Consider the following 23,416-nt stretch of genomic DNA (forward strand, 5'->3'; position numbering starts at 1 on the left):
TTAACGAACTATCCGATATGTAAATAAAAATATATTATAATAAACTTATAAAAAAGAATTGAATTAAATACAACGTAATGAAAACCTATATAAAAAAAATTGGAAACTAACCCCAATTATGAAAAATATTTATCAAAAACTTGTTCGGAATTACTTAATAAAACTTCAGTAGTTTCACTTCTATGACCCATATCAATCATTTCTCTCTGTCCAGTTTCATCACGAGCAATGGTTGGGGCAAATATAACTGATAAATTCTTGAATCCCATTCTATTAACTGATGAATATGAATTAACCAATTTTAAATGTTTACATAATAAATGTAAAGTATGTTTATTTGCCATAGGTAATTTATCAATCACATTCAGTTTTAAATCAAGAATTCGTTTATCAGAATTAGCAATTGAATTCACCGATGATACTTTTATAAATTCTTCATATAATGCATAAGGAATCAATGGATCAGGTAATTTCCGGAAATAACGTTTAAGAGCAGATGTAACAGCATGAATATCTCCACTCATAGTATCTTCTAATTTAGTCATTTGTTTTTCATCTTGAATAGAATGAACGGTTAAACTTGAAAACGCATTTTCAATAGCAGTAATAGCTGAATTAGCTCCTGAAATACGATAAATTCCTTCCATATCTAACCCTCGTAATTCAACTTCAGCAAGACATTTAGTTACAATCAATGGGACTTGAACTTGTTCATAATCGGCTCTCTTTTGAATGGTTGAATTAAATAAGCCATTGGCACTAGAACCAGTTCCACCATTCGTATTCACACTACCTGCTGATGAACTTTCATTACTACTATTGGCATGAAGATTATTATTTGATAAGAATGAATCAATGATATTAGTGGATCTTGATTTAGCAAATTTCCCTCCTTTTCTTTCAGGTACATCATCTTGATATCCATTATTTGTACCATTACCACTTGGGATTCTTATAGCTTGAGAGGAATAACTTTGACTAATCTTGGTTCCATTATTATTTGATTGATGCGATAAATTTGGAGTTTGACCTTGTTGTTGAGGAATTGGTTGTTGAGATTGTGACGAGACAGGCTGTGGAGGTGAGATTGATAATGGTTGATGAGATGAATTCGTTAATACTAAATTAGGACTATTATTATTGGCAGTATTAGTAAATCCAATTTTTGGACGTCTCCAAAATTTCAATCTTGTAGCCTTTTGAGTTTCAATTTCTTCACCATTACTATCATTATAAGAATTATTAAGTAATGTACTTGAAGTTGAATTAAAATCATCATCATTATTCATATTTCTACTGGAGATAGTAGTATTAGCACTACTAGTAGGGCCATTTCTTCTATCCATATGTTGATGATTTTGATATTTTAATTTCTCATTAGCATCTACTAAATAAGATTTTTCTATTTCTAAATCACGAATCTTTTGAATTAAAGCTTCATAACCTTGAGTTTCAGTTATAACTTTTGATTGTAATAATTTTAATTGATCATTTAATTTTAATTTATCAGTAACTAGCTTTTTAATGTCATTTTCTAAACTTGATTTTTGATTATTTAATTGTCCAATTTCAAATTTTAAACTCTTAACTTCAAAATTATCATAATAATTAAATTCACTACTTCCATTATTAGCAAGCCCACTAGATCCATGACGTTGATGCAGATAAGGTTGAGATTGACGTTCTTCATGATGCTCAAGACTAGTTAAAAATGGTGTATCTGAAGTTGATCTAATATGGAAATTAGTAGAATAACCTCCATTAACATAATTATTAGCACGGGGAGATGGTAATGGAGGAGTAGTAAAAGCTGAAGCATTCGAAATTGATCCATCAGAAACATGGCGAGAATGACCTTTTAAATCTTCTTTTGAACCAGTTGAAGTAGATGATTTAAAGAATTTACTGATACTATTACTAGCACTATGACCACCACCACCACCAGATGTCGAACGTTTATGTTTCAAACTTGATAATTTTGGAGTTCTAATACTTCCCATTCTTGATATAGATGATGATAATGATGATGATTGTTGTAAGCTGGTTTCATCATCATTTGACACCGTTTCTTCGAGATTAGTAACAGCAGGAGTGGCACTACCAATTGTTTTCTGACTCTTTGAAGATGTAGTTGATGATGAAGGTTGAAGTGGAGTTTTATTATTAACGATATAATCATCATGAATCTGTTGTTGAGGAGGAGGATGTTTTGATCCTTGATCTTGTTGTTGTTGTTGTTGTTGTTTATCTTGTAATTGTTTAAGATAAGTACGTTGTTCGTTAGCGATATTATTCTCATAATCAACTCCTTCCAAACCAAGACCCTTTGGAGTTGTTTCAATTTCATCATATTTAAATCTCTTTTTGATAGGAGTACTTGGTAATGGTAATTTTGGAGGTGGGGAAGACATAAGACTTGAATGAGACGAATTTGGAACTCTTTTCAGAGGGGTTGAAATAATATTTGGTGTATTCATTACCGAAGTTTTATCACTTTCATTATTATAATCATTATCAAACCCATCTCCCATACCTCTAGTTTTCTTCTCATTGTTATTAACTTCATGGTCATCATCATCTCCATCATTATCATTATCATCGGTAATGTCATCAATACCAGGTTGAACTTCATCATTAGTCTCCACTACTCTTGCTTGACGATTAGCCTTTGCGAAAGGTGATGGACAATTAGAACGAGATTTAGGTTCCTCCCCAATTGATAGGTTTTGACTCTTTACTGTATGATTTGAATTTGATCCATTAGTATGGATAGTTAATTGTGAAGATGATGATGATTGAACTGGTGATTTTAAATTAGCAGAATGGAATTCATTATTATTGAATTGATTAGGAGATAGTATTAATACATTTTTATTAGTAGTAGTACTGCCACCATTTGTAGTTGGAAGTGGTAAAGATTCTTGTTTTGGAGTGATATCTAATGCATCATGTACATCAGATGAAGATTTTGGAGTTTCAGGGCCATCAATTAAATCAAGATAAATATTAGTTGGATTTGGATCATGATGTTGAGATTCATTAATTTTTGGAGATTGAGGTCTACGTAAAGATGGGATTGGTACTGAAGCTTTTGGAGTTCTTAAAGATGGTCTTTCAGTCCGGAAATCTTCATCATCACTATCATTAACTACTTCTTCGATGGAGAAATCATTATCATGAGGATTTGGATGAGTTGATTCTTTATGATCATTATCTAAATCTGACCGAGCAGAACTATAAGAATCATGAGATTCTAAACGAGGACGATCTGATGGAGGAATTGGTAATGATTTATCTTTAATTAAACTTGTGGTTGAAGTATTTAAATGAGCTGAAGGTAATAATAAAGAATCAGTAAGATTGGTATTATTATTTAAGGTATTATTTGATGATGGAGTTGTAAGATATGATTGTAATAATGAATTTCTTGATGAATTATTACTATTTCTTGATTCGTCTAATTCATTTGATTTTACAATTTCTTCTTGTTTTTGTTTATCAAGTTCAAGATCTTTTTGACGTTGAAGTTCCTCTTCATGCTTTTCTTTTGATTCTTGTTCTTTTTGAGCTATTAATTTCTTCTTTGCATCATATTTCTTCTTTTTTAACATTAATTTTTCATGACAATCCATACAAAATAATCCTTTTGAAGTTCTAGCATATCTTAAATCTTCAATATTTTGTTTACAAGATCTACATTTAAAACAATTTGAACAATAAGCTTGATCACCCGTTAAGATAGCTAAATCATCAATTTTTTTACCACATTGTTTACAATTATAAGAACAATTTGAACATATTAAATTCCCATTTCCTAATACTAAGAAATTTGAATTACATCCTAATGAACTTGAACATTTTGAACAAATAAAACAATCAATATGCCATCTATCATCACCTAATTCATAAGCGTGACCTTCATAAATCAATTGATTACATTTTTTACAAGCTTGTAAGTCAAGGGGAGATTTCCTTTGATTTGGATCTATTATAGGAGGAGCTACTTCTTCCATTATATATATGTAGTAGTATGAGTGATGTGGGAGGAGAGGATATATTTGGTGACTGGACGTGAATGATAAGGTTTATGAGAACACGGTAGCTAAGTAGTGAATGAAGAAAAGAGTGACTGACGGGATGGATTGATTGATTGATGTAAGTATGGCTTGATGATGGATGATGGATGAAGAATGAAGTTTCGTCTAAAATAACACCAAAGCTTGTTTGATAAAATTTAAACGATTCCAGGAGGAGGAGGAGGAAGAAAAAAAAAATTATTATTATCAATCAACAAAGACACCTAAACCAAGAAAGTATACTTAAGACGTACGCTAAAATTAGTGACAATGAAATTAAATTAAATTAAATTACTTAGTTTAGTTTAGGATAATAATACTTAAAGCTAATTGTGGAAATGAGTTTTAATGGGCAAAGTCAAAAGGGCAATGGAACGGGCAATCAATTATTATTAACTATGAGGATGGACACGAGCAAAATAGAAAATTTCAGGCGCTTACTTACTGCGTGCATATTTTTTATTATTATTAATTTAGTGGGAACAAAACCACTAACCAGCTAGCTAGCTAGCTAGCTAGCTAGTTACTACTACCTACGACTATATAGTACAATTTACCTTATACAATTGCCGATGAACAATCCATCGGGATAAGCATTGTCAATAAGCATTGTCAAATTACGGGATTATTCCAATTGATAATAACTAAAATAATCTATACTAAACTTATACCTGATTATAATTGATATCGAACGATTTAAATGGAGTACACCCCTACCTTACTTAGACCATTTCTTAATACTTTCAAGTGGACATTAAGTAATTATCATTATAAAGTAATGTCAAACCAATTTGTTCATATCATATCGTATTCAAACACAAATAAACTATTATCATCTCATACCATTTATCTCGTACCATAATGTTTTAAGTGTGAATTTTTTACCCACTGACGAGACCCTCTCCCTAAAATAAAATTTCCCCTGCCTACCCTCACTAATTCACACAACTTTAACCATCTCCTAAACTTTCCACACTAAATTTTCTTAGTTAACCTATTAATTAGATCAATTTTAACCGGTCAAATCAAATCAATTCACCAAACTTTACTTCATTGTAACAGTACGCCTCATTGATATCACCTAACTTAATGCTTCTTCTCCTTAAATCAATACTTATATGGTTGCCTTACTTTCTACATAACGCCTGTCAAAAAATGAATGAAAAAAAGGACAGTTGTACATCCACCAACTTCAATCAACAATAAACTCGCTTCATCTAATCACTTCTTACATGATTAAAAATATCAGTACATTTTACATCGAAGACATACATACCAAAAATAGAATTTCTTATTTTCTATTTAATTCGTATTACCTAATTAGGAAATTAACCTTTCAAAAACTTCTATAACAATGTATGCAGGAAGGTATCATATTAAATCTATATGCTCTATGCTATGCTATTTGATGCTTTTTTTACTTATTCTATACGTATATACTATGCTATGATATGCTATTGCTTTTATTAGCAATTTGTACTTATTCTAGTTAAACCTTATTCTTTTTTTGCATCCATTAACTTTTTATTAAAGCCATTTTTATCTTTTCATTTATCTCATCAAGTTGTACTTCCAACTCTCTCTTTCTCTCTATGTTACTCACTTACTTACTCACTCACTCGTCAACTTCATTGATTCGTTCATTCGTTCGTTTGTTCATAACTCCTCTGCCGTCAAATCCTTCTTAATCATAAACGGTTTACCTCTCCAATCAATCTCATGACCAATCATAGCCAAAAACCAAATTGGTAATGCCAACAATTCTCTTAATACCCAAATATACCACCAATTCAATACCGTTCTCGATTTGGGAGGTAAGTTAATTAACCAATTAGGTAAATTCTTTTGATGATTGATATTATTTATAAAGGTATAATATTGATAATAATCACATCCACACCAAATTATTAAATGAAACATGAATAATTTAACATTAAACCATTGATTAAACCAAAGCGTTGATATAGCAAAGGTACCATATAATCCACATATGATAGATTCAGTAGTGGGTTCAATTAAGGTTGCCATTAATACCATATATTTCCGAACTCTTAACCATCTAATTCTTCGTTTCATATAATCATTAATCGTATTATCAGCTCCACTTAAGGGTTGAATGACGATATCTCCTGATAATCCTGTTTTTCCAAGACAATTCTCCCATATCGCTATACCAATCATATTATCTTCCCCAATATATCGAGAGAAAAATCGAATGGAATGACCTAATCCCATCGATGAATGGATTTTACTATCATTTATAACTTTCTCATTACCAAAGAAATGACTATATGGGATATTTGGATCTGACATATTTTGCACGGATGAATCAAGATCCGATTTTCGATAAATGTTAGATTTACCATTAACACAAGGTGCAATGGCTAAATTATTTAAACTAATATAAAATTTAGAATGGGAAGTTAATAAAAACATTTCATCTAATTTTGCTCCGAATTTCTTTAAGAATCGTTTCCGTTTCCTTGGAGGAGGAGATGGGGATGATGGGGATGGACTTAATCGAGAATTTATTGATGTTGATATTGATGATGATGATGATGATGTCTCTTGTGAATCTACGGGGGTTAATACAAATTCTTCATCTTCGGAAGTTCCGGAAGTGTTACTTCCATTAATACTGATAGCTAATGGAACATGATGAACTAATTTAATTGATCTTGGACTGGATGATACTTTAACTCCATTATTTAAATTATGATTTAATGAAATTATGGAATTTTTTAAAATATTTTCACTTGCCCAAACATTGGAATCCATAATCCATAAAATATCAAATTTACTAGCAATAAATCCCTTTGATAAATTATTAACTTTGGGATTTGGACCGAAATAATCTTGAGAATGACCAATTTGAGAATCATACCCTTCACTAATTAAAATTTGACCATCAATTTGAGGATATTTTAAGATTAATTTTGATATTAATGGGATTGATAAATCCTGAGGATCATCTACACAAAATAAGATTTGTAATTTATCATGAGGATAGTTTTGAAGAAAGGATGATTCCAAACATGATACAAGTTCAGGATCAATGCCTTTAATGGGTCGTATGATGGTTACTCCTTCATATTGATTATCATTATATTGATCATCTTGTTCATCTACTTCTTCACTTGCAGATTTATAGGTCTTGGCAAGATTTGGATTGGTTCTAAACTTAGTGATGATGGTGATGAATCCGATAGCTGCGGCAATCACTATGAAGATATACCATAATAATAGTATGGAAGCCACTATATATCGAATGATAGATGGTGAAGATGTCGGAGTATACTCTATCATCTGAATGTGTAAATTTCTATAAGTGAATGACTAAGGTTGGGAATGACTAATGATATGATTGATGGATTAATGACGTATTCCAACCGATGACGATGATTATTATGACGATGACGATGAAAACTTTGTAACAATGATTGGTTTAAGTTTTTAGTGATTTGTAAACATTATTGTTATAAACTCGTGTACGTCAAAATTTTTTTTAGATTTCGTTCCTCATAATTTTTTTCTTTTCCTCTCTCTCGGTGTGCAGCAGATCTTAACTCGGTGATATCTATTTATCTATCTCACTAAATAAATTTCTCTCACTAAATTTTGACCGTCGACGCGTTAATGAAAAAACAATTTTTAATTTATTTACCGCAGCAGTTTTCTATGTTGCTTCAGTGGTAGAACTTAAACTGTGCCATGAACAGGGCTATGAATATGAGTATTAACTATAACTATAACTAAGACTATGTCTGATGAGTATCTTATTCAGATATGATATGATATGATATGTTGAATAAGGTTAGCTGTTTCAGTTATTGTTGGACTTTCTTAAATGCCGTCAAGTATCCTAGATGTACCCTATCTACTTACATATAACATATCACAGCCCATGGATAATAAATCTTAAATTGAAAAGCATATGATCAAACTTTTGATATTATAATAGATACTCCCTATTCAAACTCTATTCATGTCAGATCTATCTTTATATGTAGCAAATCTAGTGTATAATATATCATCGATCCAAGGATAAATCTACTACTACCACGGTTATAACATAAGAAACGGTATTACGAATAATGTATGCCATTGTTATGGTTATCTTATATTGGTTCACATTCCTTGGCGTACACAATGATACCATTCTGATAACTTAAAGGAATAATTATCTTATCAAATGTGAAAATTCATTTTGTCTGATTTGATTTGATTTGTTTAATCTCAATTTACCCCGGATTTTCACATTTTCAGTTTTTGTCTGATTTTTTTTTTGTCTGATTTTGGTGGAATAGCCCAACCAAAATTAAGACAAATCAACAAAATCTCCTTATACTCCGAGATTTTACTATTTCCTACTTATCTAAGGATTAACCAATTGTTCGTATATTTTTTACTCATTTCTCTAATTATATCGAATCATATTAATTCAATATCCAAGATTTTATTTTATAGTTATTTCATAACCATATGATTTAGTTAAACAAAAAAAAAAAGTCCGAGGTGAAGAGTGGACCAATGTCTGAATGGTTATTCTCTTTTATACCTTCATTGTTTAGATATAAACCATACATATATTTGTATGGGTATAATACATATACGTTGTGGCATACATGTAACTAGTTAAAGCCTAAAGTCATACATGTATATATATCATACTAACCGTGGGTGGTGATCTACGTTAATTATAACTGTGATATCCGGAGCTCCAATCATTAGTTCCTCGGTTAAAAGGTAAATTCTCACTGTCATAAATTTTTTTTTTTTCACTGGGGCCCCACACAAATTAAAAAACTGTACTTCCACCACCCAACTTATAAATATCATCAAATATCTCTATCAGTTCATTTTTCAATTTTCCATTTAAACACTTGCAACTTATTTTTTTATTAGATTGAGTCAGTAGTTGATATCTATCTCTTTCCTTAATATGTTCAGATTAAGAGCTCAATCCAAATCAATCATCATGCCAATCTTAAAGAAAAATTTAACTTCTTCAACTATTAAAGGTGATTTATTTAAATATCAATCTCAATTACCAAAATTACCAGTTCCAACTTTACAAGAAACTGGTTCGAAATATCTTAGATCCATTGAACCTTACTTATCTCCTGAACAATTGAAATCAACCACTTCAAAAGTTGAAAATTTCATTAATAATGAAGGTCAAGTTTTACAATCAAGATTAGTTGATTTTGCTCAATCAAAAGATAATTGGTTAGCTGAATTTTGGGATGATTATGCTTATATGTCATATCGTGATCCAGTTGTTCCTTATGTATCTTATTTCTTCAGTCATAAAGATATCAATAATCAAATTGGTAAAGATCAATTATTAAAAGCAACTTTATTAACTTATTATACCGTTGAATTCTTAGAACAAGTTCAATCTGAAACTTTAGCTCCAGAAATTATTAAAGGTAATCCATTCTGTATGAATGCTTTCCATTATATGTTTAATAATTCCAGAGTTCCAGCTCCAAATGTTGATATTACTAAACATTATGATGGTTCTAAACATCAATATTTTATCGTTATTTATAATAATAATTTTTATAAAGTTCCTCATCATGGAACTAATGGGGAAAAATTATCAAAACTGCAAATTTATAATTTATTACAATCGATTAAAAATTCAAATGTTCCAAAAGGTGAAGGTGTTGGAGCTTTAACTTCTTTAAATAGAGATGAATGGTTAGCAGCTTATGAAAATTTAAAAAAATCTCCTATAAATGATGCATCATTAGAAACTATTTTTGCTTCATCATTTGTTATTTGTTTAGATAATCATAATCCAATCACTATTGAAGAAAAATCGAAAAATTGTTGGCATGGTGATGGTCAAAATAGATTTTTTGACAAACCTTTAGAATTCTTTATTAGTGCTAATGGTAATTCTGGTTTCCTTGGTGAACATTCAAGAATGGATGCTACTCCAACCGTTCAATTAAATAATACTATTTTAAAACAAATCTCGGAAGAAGATTCTCATGCTTTAGTTGCTGAAATTAATCAATCTCCATCTATAATTGATTATAAACCAGAATTATTATCCTTTGATCTTAATCCAGCTTCAAGATTAAATATTAATACTGCTATTGAAAAATTCAGTCAAACTATTGCTGCTCATGATCAACAAATTTTCCAACATTATGGTTATGGTAAAGGATTAATTAAAAAATTCAAAGTTTCTCCAGATGCTTTTGTTCAATTATTAATGCAATTATCTTATTATAAATTAACTGGAAAAATTAGACCAACTTATGAATCAGCCGCTACCAGAAAATTCTTAAAAGGTAGAACTGAAACTGGTAGATCTGTTTCAATTGAATCTAAAAAATTCGTTGAAACTTGGTCTTCACCAACTGCCACCATTGCTGAAAAAGTTGAAACTTTCCAAAAAGCCGCTAAACAACATGTTACTTATCTTTCTGAAGCTGCTGATGGTAAAGGAGTTGATCGTCATTTATTTGGGTTAAAACAAATGATTAAATCAGGTGAATCAGTTCCAGAAATCTTTACTGATCCAATCTTCACTTATTCTCAAACTTGGTATATCTCATCATCACAAATTCCATCTGAATATTTCCAAAGTTGGGGTTGGTCTCAAGTTATTGATGATGGGTTTGGATTGGCTTATTTGATTAATAATGATTGGTTACATATTCATATCTCTTGTAAAAAGGGTAATGGATTGAAATCAGACCATTTGAAAGCATACTTGATTGAATCAGCTAATGAATTAAAAGATATCTTATCTCAAGGTTTATTAGATCCAAAACCAAAATTATAAGCAAATTTTTGCTGGACAAAAGCCAATTTTGTTATTTCTTCTTATTTATGTTGTTTTAAAAAATAGTTTTAAGTATATTTTATGTTTTACCGATAATTCGTATCAATATCTATAAAATGATTTTTTTTAATTAGAATCTTATTTATATTTTCACTTCCATTTTATAATTATTGTAAAGTTTGTTTTTCTTATGAATGAAGGCAAGGGTTGCCACATGTAGTGCAATCGTTGCTATAGTTAAAGTTTAACATCGACCTAACCAGGTTAAAGTTCGGTTTAACTAGCTTTCTATCGGAAGAAGGAAGGAAATAGATGGATTACCAGAAAATGTGGGGATTGGATTTAAGGAATTTAGAGAAGGAATGTAAAAACTATAAATTTCTCTATAGCCATATTGTTGTAATACAATTCTAAAATTACAAATCATATGGGATGGATGGTTAAATTGGCAACTAATGACACATATGTTACCTTCTAATCAAACTTACAAAGCAACCAACCAACCCACCACAATCGAATAACAACAACACGACACCACAACAAGAAAATAAAGGAAATTGATTAATACTTGAAGTGGAAATGAATGCAATGTAAATGTAATCAAACCAGGTCCATAAATTTTATCGTCAAAAATTGGGTTTAACCGAATATACCACTACATTTATATTCATTCATTCATTCATTCATTCCAACTCTAGTAAGTTGTATTTTTTTTCTGTTGTTTATTTATTTACTTATTTAGATTGTTTTACAACCTTCGTCTAGACGATTAAGTTTTCTAATTCAATTCATCAACAAGGATGTAAGCTTAAGATTACGTTACGTGTGTCTTAACAATGGTAAAGCCCAATCAAGGAAGTAGAAGATGTAGAGGAAGTAAAGAAGCAGGGGATGAGGGAAGAGGAGTAAATATATATATATATGATAATTGATGTAATGGTATATATCCAGGATCGCGCTTTTAAACTTTTACTAATCATCTCTTGTAATGAGTTAAATTCCATTGTTATAGAAACTATAGCCTAAAACTGTAAACTATGATGATATAGATATAAATTAGAATTTAAATGAATCTGTAATCCATTTAAGACGCGTTAGGGTTGAAGTGAGTTTAAAACGATATAAATAGAAACTTTGATACCCTATTTGTTTCAATTTACAACCGATTAACTAGTAGTTCATGGAAACCAGTTAGATCTTAAGACCAGATCTAATTTAGACGTTCTTTATTATTCAAACCTATCCTATTTATCAATATTATTACTATTATTGTAAAATAGAATTATTTTTAAACCATAATTGACTTGTCAACTGATTGTATTTTACTATTCCAATTTGCAGTAGTGTCTAGTCAAAACATCTAATCATCGTATCATATATCATATCATACTGTATCAACTCATATCATATCGGTACCTGCTTTAACTTACCCCTCGATAGTCATTAGTTTGATTCGAACAAGGTTATCACTTCAAATTATCCTTCCTTCCTTCTAAGAAAAAGAATTGGTCTATTTCTAACGGTAAAAAACATTTACAAAACAGGAAATCTTTTTTTTTACAGTCAACCAAAAACTTTTTCTTTCTTTCTTCCTTTTATTCTTACAACAACAATAACTAACCAAACCACAACTTTGGTAAGTCAACCCTAATCACATCAATCAGAAGAAGCACTTAGTTTGGAAATAGACAAAACACCTAATCAAGTCCTTGATTGATTGATTCATTATTATATTGTCCTAATTTGAATACATTTGATTATATTCTCAATTGGGTCATCAAATTTGAAAAGGTAAGAATTTACCCCTTAAGTAACAAGGTCAAAATAGATAGACTACTACAACTACTAGTGTTCCTGATACAATACATCTAGTTATACAATCAATCCATCATTAGATACAAAACAGGAACATTCACACTTCCTACTGGATTGATTGATTCGCCTATTCATTCAATCTCATCCCAAGACAACCAAATTCCCTTTAAAGTCATCTTTGCTAGATACAGTGAGGTAAGTCAGACAACAAATTCTATTTTTGGCTGCCTTTTTTTTTTGTTTTTTTACAACATCCACAAAATCCAAAAAAAAAAAAGTGAGAAGAATCGTCTCTCTGTTTTTGTTTACATTTGGGGGAGGAGTAAAAATAGTTGTGTGTGTGTGCAGGACGGAATCAGATATAGCTTATTTATCTTTACTTTGTCTAGTATTGTATTGATTTGATTTGATTTGATTTGATTTGATTTTGATCTGTCAATAATCACTTGAGTAAGAGTTGTGATACTGGGTGTAGATACTATTCATTGTTTCTATCTTTCCATTCCTTCTTTCTTACTTTCTGTGTATCCTCGTCTTTACAATATAAGAAGGCTTGTTGTTAACACAATTCTACATTTCAACTTCATTCTATACATCTACCTTCCTTGCTTTTGATTGTTTGTTTTGTCTGTCTGTTTATAATTCGGTCATTCATTCATTCAATTTCATTCCATTCTATCCTATCCTACAACCTTACAGCCTTACCTGTAAGATATCAAAAAAAAAGATTAATTATTATATCTTTAGTATAAATAAGTGTGATATTCCATATTTATCAATTTCATATCCCCTTTTGGCAAATTCTCACTAAAAATTATATTACTATTATAGATCACTGGTTGTGAAACTGTGTGGGTTTATAAGGAGTCTAATATTATTTACACTAAATTCAATTACGGTAATAATAACAATAAAGTTTTAGCTTTATAATCATTATCATTATCATAAACTATATTCAGTGAGTGTGTGTCTTTCTCAGTACCATTGCGTGTAAGTGTGTGTGTGTGTGGTATTTTTATACGGAATAACAATAAATCAAACAAAAACAAAAACAGACCAAAAATATCACTTTAATTTTTTTATTTTTTTATTTATTTTTTTTTTGGTTTGGATTTGTTTTGCTTAGGATTTTCCTAGTTTATTTGCTACATCGTCTAACAGACTTTATTCCTACACCATCTTAAGACTCATCCTTTTAATAAACTTATCTAATCAAGTTAAATAAAACAACATATATACATCCCATCTTCAATTTACTTTGGTTGTTTCTTAACTTATTTAATCCTTGTCTGTTTATTTTGTTTTGATCTTCTCATTACGTCATCTGCATATATCCATTCTCCCTTGTCAAATCCCCTTACTCATTCCTTTTCATTAAATTCGGTTAGTCCATCCCACCATACATACCGTTTTAATACTTATTAATTTATCATTCAATTTAATTTGCCATCACCATACAATTGAATCTAATCTAATAAACCTTATTTAAATATTCCTTCAACGGTGCTTTTTTATTCAATCATAACCCCATCTTCATCATCATCGGGGATTCACTTTTTTTTTTCTTAGTTAGTTTTGACAGGCTTATCAGTATTCTTATTACACCTAAAAAAAAATAAGATATCAATCAATCTTTTAATATAATATCATAATTCATCAATATTTTGGCTTGATATCAATTTCAAAAGTTTATCATCATTCATAATTTGTTCATAGTATATCAATATACTATCAATTCTAATTTAATTTCATTAATAATAATAACTATTTCTTGATTGTTTCAAGTTTGGCCCTGGTTATCCTTCTTCATTTTTTTTTATTTTTGTTTTAATTTTATACAATTTCCTTCAAGTTTAAATGTCTGGTCAAGTGATATGTCAAATAATAATAATAAACGAACTCATAAACGACAGAAATCGTCGGTCCTGGCTCCTTTCTATTTTATAGATCAAAATCAAGGTCAATCATCACCTCAACAATCACAGTCTCAACAGCAACAACATCAAATACATCAACTGCCTCAACATAATTTACAACAAGCAACTCCTACAAATCATCAATCTCAAATCTATGATGCTGATCCTTATTCATTTAATTATAATTTCCCTAATAAGCCTGTGGCATCATCATCTGCATACCCAGCTGAGCCTGATACAAGAAATATACATTCTTCTCCATTAAAGAGACCGGCTCCAAATGATGACGATGATCATCATCAACATCAACAACAGCATCATTTACTTCAACAGCAACAACTTCTGCACCAACAGCAACAACAACAAACTCCGTATTACCCATTCACTTCTTCTCCTCATGTTCAATCATTATATTCAAATGTAGATACTTCTCAACTTGCAAATACAAATACATCTACTTTTCAAACTCCATTGCAGAATTTTCAACCAATTACAACGTCAGCCAATTCTTCTCCATTTTTAAATCAACAACCAGTACAACATAGTCATTCAGCTCCTCCAACTCAACAACAACAACAGCAGCATCATCAACAACAATATCCATCTAATTTTGATACTACCAACGTGTATCCCACGGCATCATTTAATTATCAAAAAATAACTGACTTTGGCCCACCTTCTACATCATTACAACCAATTTCTACAGCTGGTACTATAACTGGTTCAAGTAAATCCCATTTAGCATCTGCATTTAAACAACATCAAAGAAACAATTTATCTATTTCATCACATTTTAATCTATTTTCATTAACTGAAGATGCATCTAAGAGACAAGATCAACAACAATCTAATCCAGACCCTAATCATAGAGTGACTATTGCTGGTAGAGTTGTGACTGAATTATTATCTGATTTAATTAAGGTTGATAGTTCAAACATTAATAATTATTTACTATCAATTTTAAAGAAAATTAATTCACCTCTTCCTGTTGATGATTTTTACAATTTATTATATAATAATGATAGACTAGATGCTGTTTTCAATACCAAAATTGATGATAAAATTGATAAGACTAAAGTTCCACCCAATCAAATAAATCCAAGTATTACAAGTTCAGGTCCTGCTAGTAATGAAGATGTTTCAATTATTTTAATTAATGAATTATTAAATATTTTCAAAAATACAAATCTTTTGGTGGAATACTTTCCCGAATTAGCCAATGAAGAAAATAAATTAAGTCATATCAATTATCATGAATTATTACGAACATTTCTCGCCATTAAGATTTTATATGATGTTTTGGTAGAATTGCCCTTGGCTGATGACGATGATCCTTTGAATTATACTATCCCAAGATTATCAATTTATAAGACTTATTACATCGTTTGTCAAAAATTGATCATAAAATATCCAAGTTCATCCAATACAACTAATGAACAACAAAAGTTAATCCTTGGTCAATCTAAATTAGGTAAATTGATTAAATTGGTATATCCCAACTTATTAATTAAGAGATTGGGTAGTAGAGGTGAATCAAAATATAACTATTTGGGTGTGATTTGGAATAGTAACATTATTAATGATGATATTAATCAATTGAGTGAAAGTAATGATATAGTTGAATTAAATGAAATCTTTAAGGGAGATCAAAAGGCTCCTAGATTATCATTATCAAGCATTTTGCCTAAGAAAACTCATAGACGAAGTTCAAGTAAAGGTAAATTTAAACCTGACTTTTCAAAATCAGATCTTAGTAAAGCACTGGATGTATTTATATCATCAAGTAGTCAACAACAAGTTCCATTAACTACTCTTGATCCGCATCAATCACAACAACTTCGACCACCTTTTGATCAAAGTGATCCACAAGCAGGTCCATCACTGCAACAACAATTCCATCAACAAATTCCTCAAGATTTATCTCAACCTTCTGTTCCTAAATATCGTGATTTAATTACTACGCCCAATTTATCGTTCATAAAACCATTTTTGAAATATCCTTCCGATGATAGTTTCACTGTATTACATGATGAAGAAAATTGGTTTAGTGAATTGAAATTTAAGATTTATTCTACTCATTCTCAAATTTCTCGATCTTTAATTCATCAAATATTTCTTGATAGTGATAATTTACAGAATAATAATAGTATACTTCAGAATCTTGTTGGAGCCGTTATAAAACCATTGATAGCAACTGCTTCGACAACTACAGATGTGGTGGATGGTCGAATTGATTTACATCTTTATTTAATCATCTTGGTGGAGATATTACCATACCTATTATTAATTAAATCATCAACCAATATTTATTTTTTAAAGAGTTTGAGATTAAATTTATTACACTTGATTAATAATCTCAATAATGAAATCAAAAAATTGGATTCATCATTATTCAGTCTTGAAAATTCAACTATATTTTTAATATTACTTAAGAAAATGATCAATTTGAATGATTTGTTAATAACCTTTATTAAACTTATAATTAAAGATAATACTAAATCAATCATGACAAATGATATTGAGAATTTTCTTAAAACTAATCAACCAAGTGATATACCGTCTCAACCATCTGTGGCTGGGGTTAAAGTTGAAGAGTCTGATGATGATAGTAGTTTTTTACTTAATTTAAATACCTTTGGAGATTTAAATTTTAATTTCAAAAATGATATTTTATCGAATGATATGATTTATACCTTGATAGGATATAATTTTGATCCTGCAATAAGTAATGAATTAAAATCATCAATTTCCATGAATTTCATTAATGAAGAAATCAACTTGATAGATGAGTTTTTCAAAAAGGATTTATTAGCATTCTTAAACGATAGTAGTTTAGAATTTGAAAGTCCAACTCATTTAGATACAACAGGTGCAGCAGATACAGAATCGAGCAGTAGCAATCCTAAAGTTGGTCCAAGTAGTTCTGGAAGTGGTCTTAATACCAATACTGATTCAATTCTTAATAGTCGAGAATTGATTAAACTACACTCATTAATAAATTTAATTGATAAACGATTATTATCAGTTCATTATAAATCAAAATATCCAATTATTATCTATAATAATTTCATAAGTTTCATTCTTAATGATATTTTAAAATTTATATTTTTAAAACAACAACAATCACAATTACAAAATTTACATCAACACCCTAATGATCCATCAGATAATTCACAAAATAGTTTTGGGAACTGGTGGGTATTTAACTCATTTATCCAAGAATATTTGAGTTTAATGGGAGAGATTGTGGGATTACATGATACTTTGGAGCCTAGTCAGTAAGTTATCTCCCAACCTCTTATCCATTCAAGAATTAGGTGAAACATTAAAAAAAAAAAATCTATCATAATAATAATATAAATAATCCGCTCATTGAGATTAATTTTTTGCATACGCAGCATTCACATTACATCAATCATATACTTTCACTTCGTGATATTAAAATACTAATATTAATAATAATAATCATAACAAAAAGCAGAATATAATACATTGATATCAGTATTAATCTCATATCTATATTGTCATAATTCGTTCTTTTAAAGTTTTTTACTCCCCATTTTTGGCTCGTCTGTTAGTTTTATAGTTAGAATTTGTCTAAATAATTTTTTAACTGCCTAATAACTTAATTAATGTTTAATTCTTAATAATAATACATTGCATTACCTTTTAGTCTTTGCATTTCTCCTCCTCCTTCTCTTTCCCTTTAATGCATTTGCTAAATATAAATGCAGAGGCATGAACTATGTTTAACGTATTTTTTTTTCTTATTAGTCTTACGATATTTGCCGCCGAATTTCCCTAATTGGGTTTTGGAAGAGAGCGCAATCAATTACCCAATTTGGATTTGATAATATACAGGAATGGACTCCGTAATTTTCAATTTGATTGATCTTTGAAAGGTAGATATAAATAGGTCCTGAAATATTTCAAATTAGATTGTAAGATCAATATGAGATTAATAGTAAGAAGAACAAGTCATGGTTCATAAGAAAGTAATAATCATAGGTGGTGGTATATCAGGAGTGAAAGCTACTCTTGACTTATATAATGGTGGAGTTCAAGATACTTTGATACTTGAAGCAAGAGATCGTTTAGGAGGAAGGTTATTATCAATTGATTCTACCAATAATCAAAGTGGTGGAGATGTCAAGTATGATCTTGGTGCTCTGTGGTTTCATGATAGTTTAAATAATCCATTATTTGATAAAGCTCTTGCTAAAGGGAATGTATCATATTATTATGATGATGGTAAAAGTATTTTCTTTTCACCTGAAGATAAGTATATTGAACATTGGAAGTATGATGCTGTCATGGAAGAAATCTTAACCTATATCAGTCTTACATATCAAAATGATCCTTTTAAACCAGATATATCTTTGAAAGAAATATGTAACGAGTATGTTTCCCTTTACAAATCAAGATTAACTAATGATCAAATAAAATATGGTGTTTCAGTAGTGAGGATGTGGGCTGAATTATGGCATGGAGAAGATTGGGAGAAACTTTCTGCAAAGTATACTTTTGATGGTTTAGATCATCAAGGTAGAAATGTATTTGTTAAGAATGGCTATAGAACTGTATTCAATAATGAATTATTGGAATTACCAGAATCTTACCGAAATAATAATATCAAACTTAATACTCAAGTGAGTTCCATTAATTATACCAACAAGAAATTAATCACTATAATAACATCAGATAAGCAAGAATTCACCTGTGATTACTTAATAGTTACCATTCCTCAGAGTTTATTATTAATTAATGATCCAAAGGATCAACAATATATCGATTGGAAGCCAATATTACCTCCTCATATCAGTGATATATTACCTTCTGTACATTATGGATCTCTAGGTAAGGTTGTTTTTGAATTCGATACTATTTTCTGGCCTAAAGATGTTGATAGATTCTATGCTTTAACTGATCATCAACCAAATCATGGATCTAATTATAAACCATGGGATTTCCCCAGTATATTTGTCAATTATGCAGCTATGGCACAAACTCCATCTTTAGTAGCATTAATCCAAGCTCCATTAGCAGCATATATTGAAAACTTGGATACTGATCCAACTACTAAATCTCAAATTATTTGGGATTTATTCAAACCACTTATAGAAAGCTTTTCCATAATAAGTAATATCCCTGCTCCAACTAATATCTATCATACTCCTTGGACCAATGATAAGTATGCTCGTGGAGCTTATGGAACAGTTAAGATTGGATCAGGAGATCCTGAACGTGTAACAGCAGCATTTATTGAAGGGATTGAAAATAGAATTAAGTTTGCTGGAGCAGAAACCATCGATGGTAGCGCTAATGGATGTGCTCATGGTGGATGGTTTAGTGGTCAAAGAGAAGCAAAATTCATATTAGATAGAATTAGTTCTGAAAAGCTTAATGCTAAGTTATGATTAGAGTTAATGACATTAGTCTACATAGTTAGTCATGTAAAAGCAATATAATATACATTGTAATTTATATAAATCGTTAGTAAAAGTGTTTATGCTATTCTAAATATAACTGTAAGGTTAGTAAGATTGTCTTTTGGAATAGTACCATTCAGGTGCTTATACTGAAATGGTATTCCTAAAAAGACAAAGACAAAGTCTTTCGAAAGATAATTCCAAATTTTTTGCCATCACTACGCCAGATGGCATTAAAGTTAATAATATCTAAACCTAAATAAATCGTTAGAATTTCACATAACATATAGAAGTCTCTTGAAACTGAAAAATCAATAGAATTTTAGCCATCATCCTATCTGAAAGGATTCAAGATAAGAATATCAACTTTATCCACCAAAGTTTTCACGCCGACTGAATTAATTAAACTTCTAGTTTATCGAATTTCATGTATTCTACTGACTATAAGTTTAAAATCTTATTGAATCAGAATCTTCCTTCTGAAACAATTACATATTTCCACACAAGAAAGTTAACTTTTTCTGATTATCATAAACTGTATAAATGATAAACTGTAACAAAATCATAACATGTAAAATCGGAACATAACCTGTAAAAATGGTAATCTCTTCTCTTTTCAAAGATTTTTTATAACCCCATCAATCAAATATCAACCACGAGTCACTGGATATTCATTAATTTCAACAACCATGACTAAGTCGCCTAATAATATAAAATTGATTGCTGGGAACTCACATCCTCAATTATGTCAAGCTATCGCTAAAAAACTAGGTATTCAATTAGCCCGTGTGGGTGCATTTCAATATACCAATAAAGAAACTGCTGTTGCAGTTGGAGAATCAGTAAGAGATGAAGATGTTTATATAATACAAACCTGTTGTAGTGAGGATAAGATCAATGATTATTTGATGGAGTTATTGATCACTATCAATGCTTGCAAAATAGCCAGTGCTAGAAGAATCACGGCGGTGATACCTAACTTCTTCTATGCTAGACAAGATAAAAAGGATAAATCTCGTGCCCCAATCACCGCTAAATTGATTGCTAATTTATTACAAACAGCTGGTTGTCATCATGTCATAACATTAGACTTACATGCTTCTCAGATTCAAGGATTCTTTAGAGCTCCAGTTGATAATTTATATGCTGAACCTTCTACTTTAAGATTTATTACTGAACATTATGATAGAAAGGAATTAATTATAGTATCTCCCGATGCAGGTGGTGCTAAAAGAGTAGCATCAATCGCTGATAAATTAGATGTTAACTTTGCTTTGATTCATAAAGAAAGACAAAAAGCTAATGAAATCTCAAGAATGGTATTGGTGGGTGATGTAACTGATAAAGTGTGTGTATTAGTTGATGATATGGCTGATACTTGTGGTACTTTATGTAAAGCAGCTGAAATTTTACTTGAAAATGGAGCTAGTAAAGTCATTGCTATGATAACTCATGGTATTTTTTCATCAAATGCTATTGAAAAATTAAATAATTCAAAATTAGATAAAGTTATCTGTACAAATTCTTTACCATTACAAGATAAAGTGGCTGCATGTTCAAGACTTGAAATTATCGATATAAGTCCAACTTTAGCTGAAGCTATTAGAAGATTACATAATGGTGAAAGTGTGAGTTATTTATTTAATAATGTTCCAGAATAATTATAGGGGTATAAACTATATATATATAAACTTTATATGTAAAAAAATAATAGAGCTTCCTGCTCTCCTTTGCCGGATAAGAACTAAAAATTGTAATATAAAAAAATATACTAATCAAGCAAAATGCTCTTTGGCTTCAATTAAATGCCAAACCACTCCAACACTAAGTTGGAATGGATTCAATTCTTTGGAAGATACATTACTTTCTTCAACTTTATGCTCAGTAACACTGAGAACTTTAGCAACCATCCATTCTTTATCTTTAATAAGATTTTCATCTGTAACTTTTAAGAAATAATGAGGAGCTCCAATATTGAATGCAGCCCAAGGTTGTTGAAGTTGTTGTTGTTGTTGTGATTCACCATTTTCAATCTCATTATTGGCTTTTTCAATTCTAGTAGGTAAAAACAATACTAAATCATTAACTTGAAATCCATTCATTGAAATCTTTGAAAGTCTAAGTTTTGAAATCTCTTGATCCTTAGCTTTATTATCTTTAGTTTGTCTCTTAGCAAATCCTTCAACATCTTTAAATCTCTTTGCAATCGCATTCAAGAAGAACTTTGTGTTATTAATACTACCTTCTTGCATTTGTACATTTTCTTTAAATGAAATTAAAGATAAATAATCATCTAATTTGGAATTTTCCGATTTCAAATTATCATTAAATAATTTAATCAAATTATTGGCTTGATTGATAACACCATCATTGTCAGATGATTCTACCAAGGTTAAGTCTTTTAATTCATCTAACCAAACCATCTTATTTCCAATATCATCTATGACTCTCGAACTTGGCTTTTCAATACTGATTAACAGTGTATCAGCCTCATCACCACCAACATTCTTTTTCGATCTTAACCCTTTCACTCTGATGATTTTATAGACATTATTCTCATCTTTACTTAATAATAATCCCATGGATTCAAGTATAAAGCAAAACTCAAGGAATGATTCGAATAATTCATGAGATAATCTGTTAATACTATCAAATAATTTAATGATAATAATTTCAAGAGCTTGTGTTGTGGCTCTATCAGTGGATCTTAATTCAATAGCGTTATCATATTCAAGGCGCATATCTTTAACTTTTGACTGTAATTGTTTAATTTCCTCTTCCGATGTGGCTTTTTGTTTTGTTATTTCAGATTCTTTAGTCGTCAAGTTGAATAATAAATCATTCTTTACTTGAGTTGACTCATTCACTTCCTTGCGTAAATCATAAATGGTTTGATTTAATTTATTCACTTCAGATCCCATATTTGAATTCAATTCTGTAAGTTTCATAATATTATTTTGTAAATCAGATACTTGAGTATCTCTTTGATCAACTTTTTTATTCAAATTATCAACCTCTTTCATATTCAATTTAGTATTCAAAGTGATTTCATTATCTTTTTCTTGATTCTCTTCATTTAATGCTGTAATTTGTTTCTTTAATCGTTCTATTTCATCTTTTTGAGATTGATTTTCTTCCATTAACCGTTCATTATCTCCCATTAATTCTTGATTTTCTCGTTTTAATCGAATATTATCTAAATGCCTATCAATATTATTAGTTGATTCAGTTAAAGCAACCGGTGCTCTCGAATTAATTGAATTTCTTCTCAGTAATAATTGAGTTGGATCAGATTTAAATACAGTGTTAGGATCAAGCATTAAACTTGATCTGTTATTAATCGAAACTGAATTATGGGCTTGCCCATTGTCGGTA

General features: G+C 30.0%; 6 protein-coding genes across 6 annotated transcripts; 4 read left to right on the forward strand and 2 right to left on the reverse strand. All coding sequences in view use genetic code 12, as the record gives it.

The window, feature by feature from the left end:
- Nucleotides 1-10: 10 nt before the first annotated feature.
- On the reverse strand, nucleotides 11-4,346 carry RGA2 (Rga2p). The gene has a single exon (XM_064906947.1). The coding sequence runs from the start codon at nucleotides 4,011-4,013 to the stop codon at nucleotides 117-119; it is 3,897 nt and encodes a 1,298-aa protein (XP_064762714.1). The 5' UTR covers nucleotides 4,014-4,346; the 3' UTR covers nucleotides 11-116.
- A 1,386-nt stretch (nucleotides 4,347-5,732) lies between these two features.
- On the reverse strand, nucleotides 5,733-7,382 carry HSX11 (Hsx11p; the record flags this gene model as incomplete). The annotated part of the gene is made up of 1 exon (XM_064906026.1): nucleotides 5,733-7,382. One exon carries the CDS (start codon nucleotides 7,380-7,382, stop codon nucleotides 5,733-5,735), a length of 1,650 nt encoding a protein of 549 aa, XP_064762715.1.
- A 1,636-nt stretch (nucleotides 7,383-9,018) lies between these two features.
- CAT2 (carnitine O-acetyltransferase) lies at nucleotides 9,019-10,881 on the forward strand (the record flags this gene model as incomplete). The annotated part of the gene is made up of 1 exon (XM_064906027.1): nucleotides 9,019-10,881. One exon carries the CDS (start codon nucleotides 9,019-9,021, stop codon nucleotides 10,879-10,881), a length of 1,863 nt encoding a protein of 620 aa, XP_064762716.1.
- A 3,689-nt stretch (nucleotides 10,882-14,570) lies between these two features.
- Nucleotides 14,571-17,894, forward strand: RFX2 (Rfx2p; the record flags this gene model as incomplete). Its single annotated transcript, XM_064908126.1, has 1 exon — nucleotides 14,571-17,894. The coding sequence occupies one exon, from the start codon at nucleotides 14,571-14,573 to the stop codon at nucleotides 17,892-17,894; it is 3,324 nt and encodes a 1,107-aa protein (XP_064762717.1).
- Nucleotides 17,895-18,243: 349 nt separating this feature from the next.
- On the forward strand, nucleotides 18,244-20,380 carry DFJ63DRAFT_114993 (polyamine oxidase). The gene has a single exon (XM_064903263.1). The coding sequence runs from the start codon at nucleotides 18,593-18,595 to the stop codon at nucleotides 20,027-20,029; it is 1,437 nt and encodes a 478-aa protein (XP_064762718.1). The 5' UTR covers nucleotides 18,244-18,592; the 3' UTR covers nucleotides 20,030-20,380.
- DFJ63DRAFT_114839 (ribose phosphate diphosphokinase subunit) lies at nucleotides 20,380-21,759 on the forward strand. Its single transcript, XM_064903242.1, has one exon. It carries the CDS (start codon nucleotides 20,731-20,733, stop codon nucleotides 21,700-21,702), a length of 972 nt encoding a protein of 323 aa, XP_064762719.1. The 5' UTR covers nucleotides 20,380-20,730; the 3' UTR covers nucleotides 21,703-21,759.
- The last annotated feature ends 1,657 nt before the right edge of the window (nucleotides 21,760-23,416 follow it).

The sequence above is a fragment of the Scheffersomyces coipomensis genome (genome assembly GCF_036884675.1).
Source record: "Scheffersomyces coipomensis strain NRRL Y-17651 chromosome Unknown DFJ63scaffold_3, whole genome shotgun sequence".
Taxonomy (NCBI): domain Eukaryota; kingdom Fungi; phylum Ascomycota; class Pichiomycetes; order Serinales; family Debaryomycetaceae; genus Scheffersomyces; species Scheffersomyces coipomensis.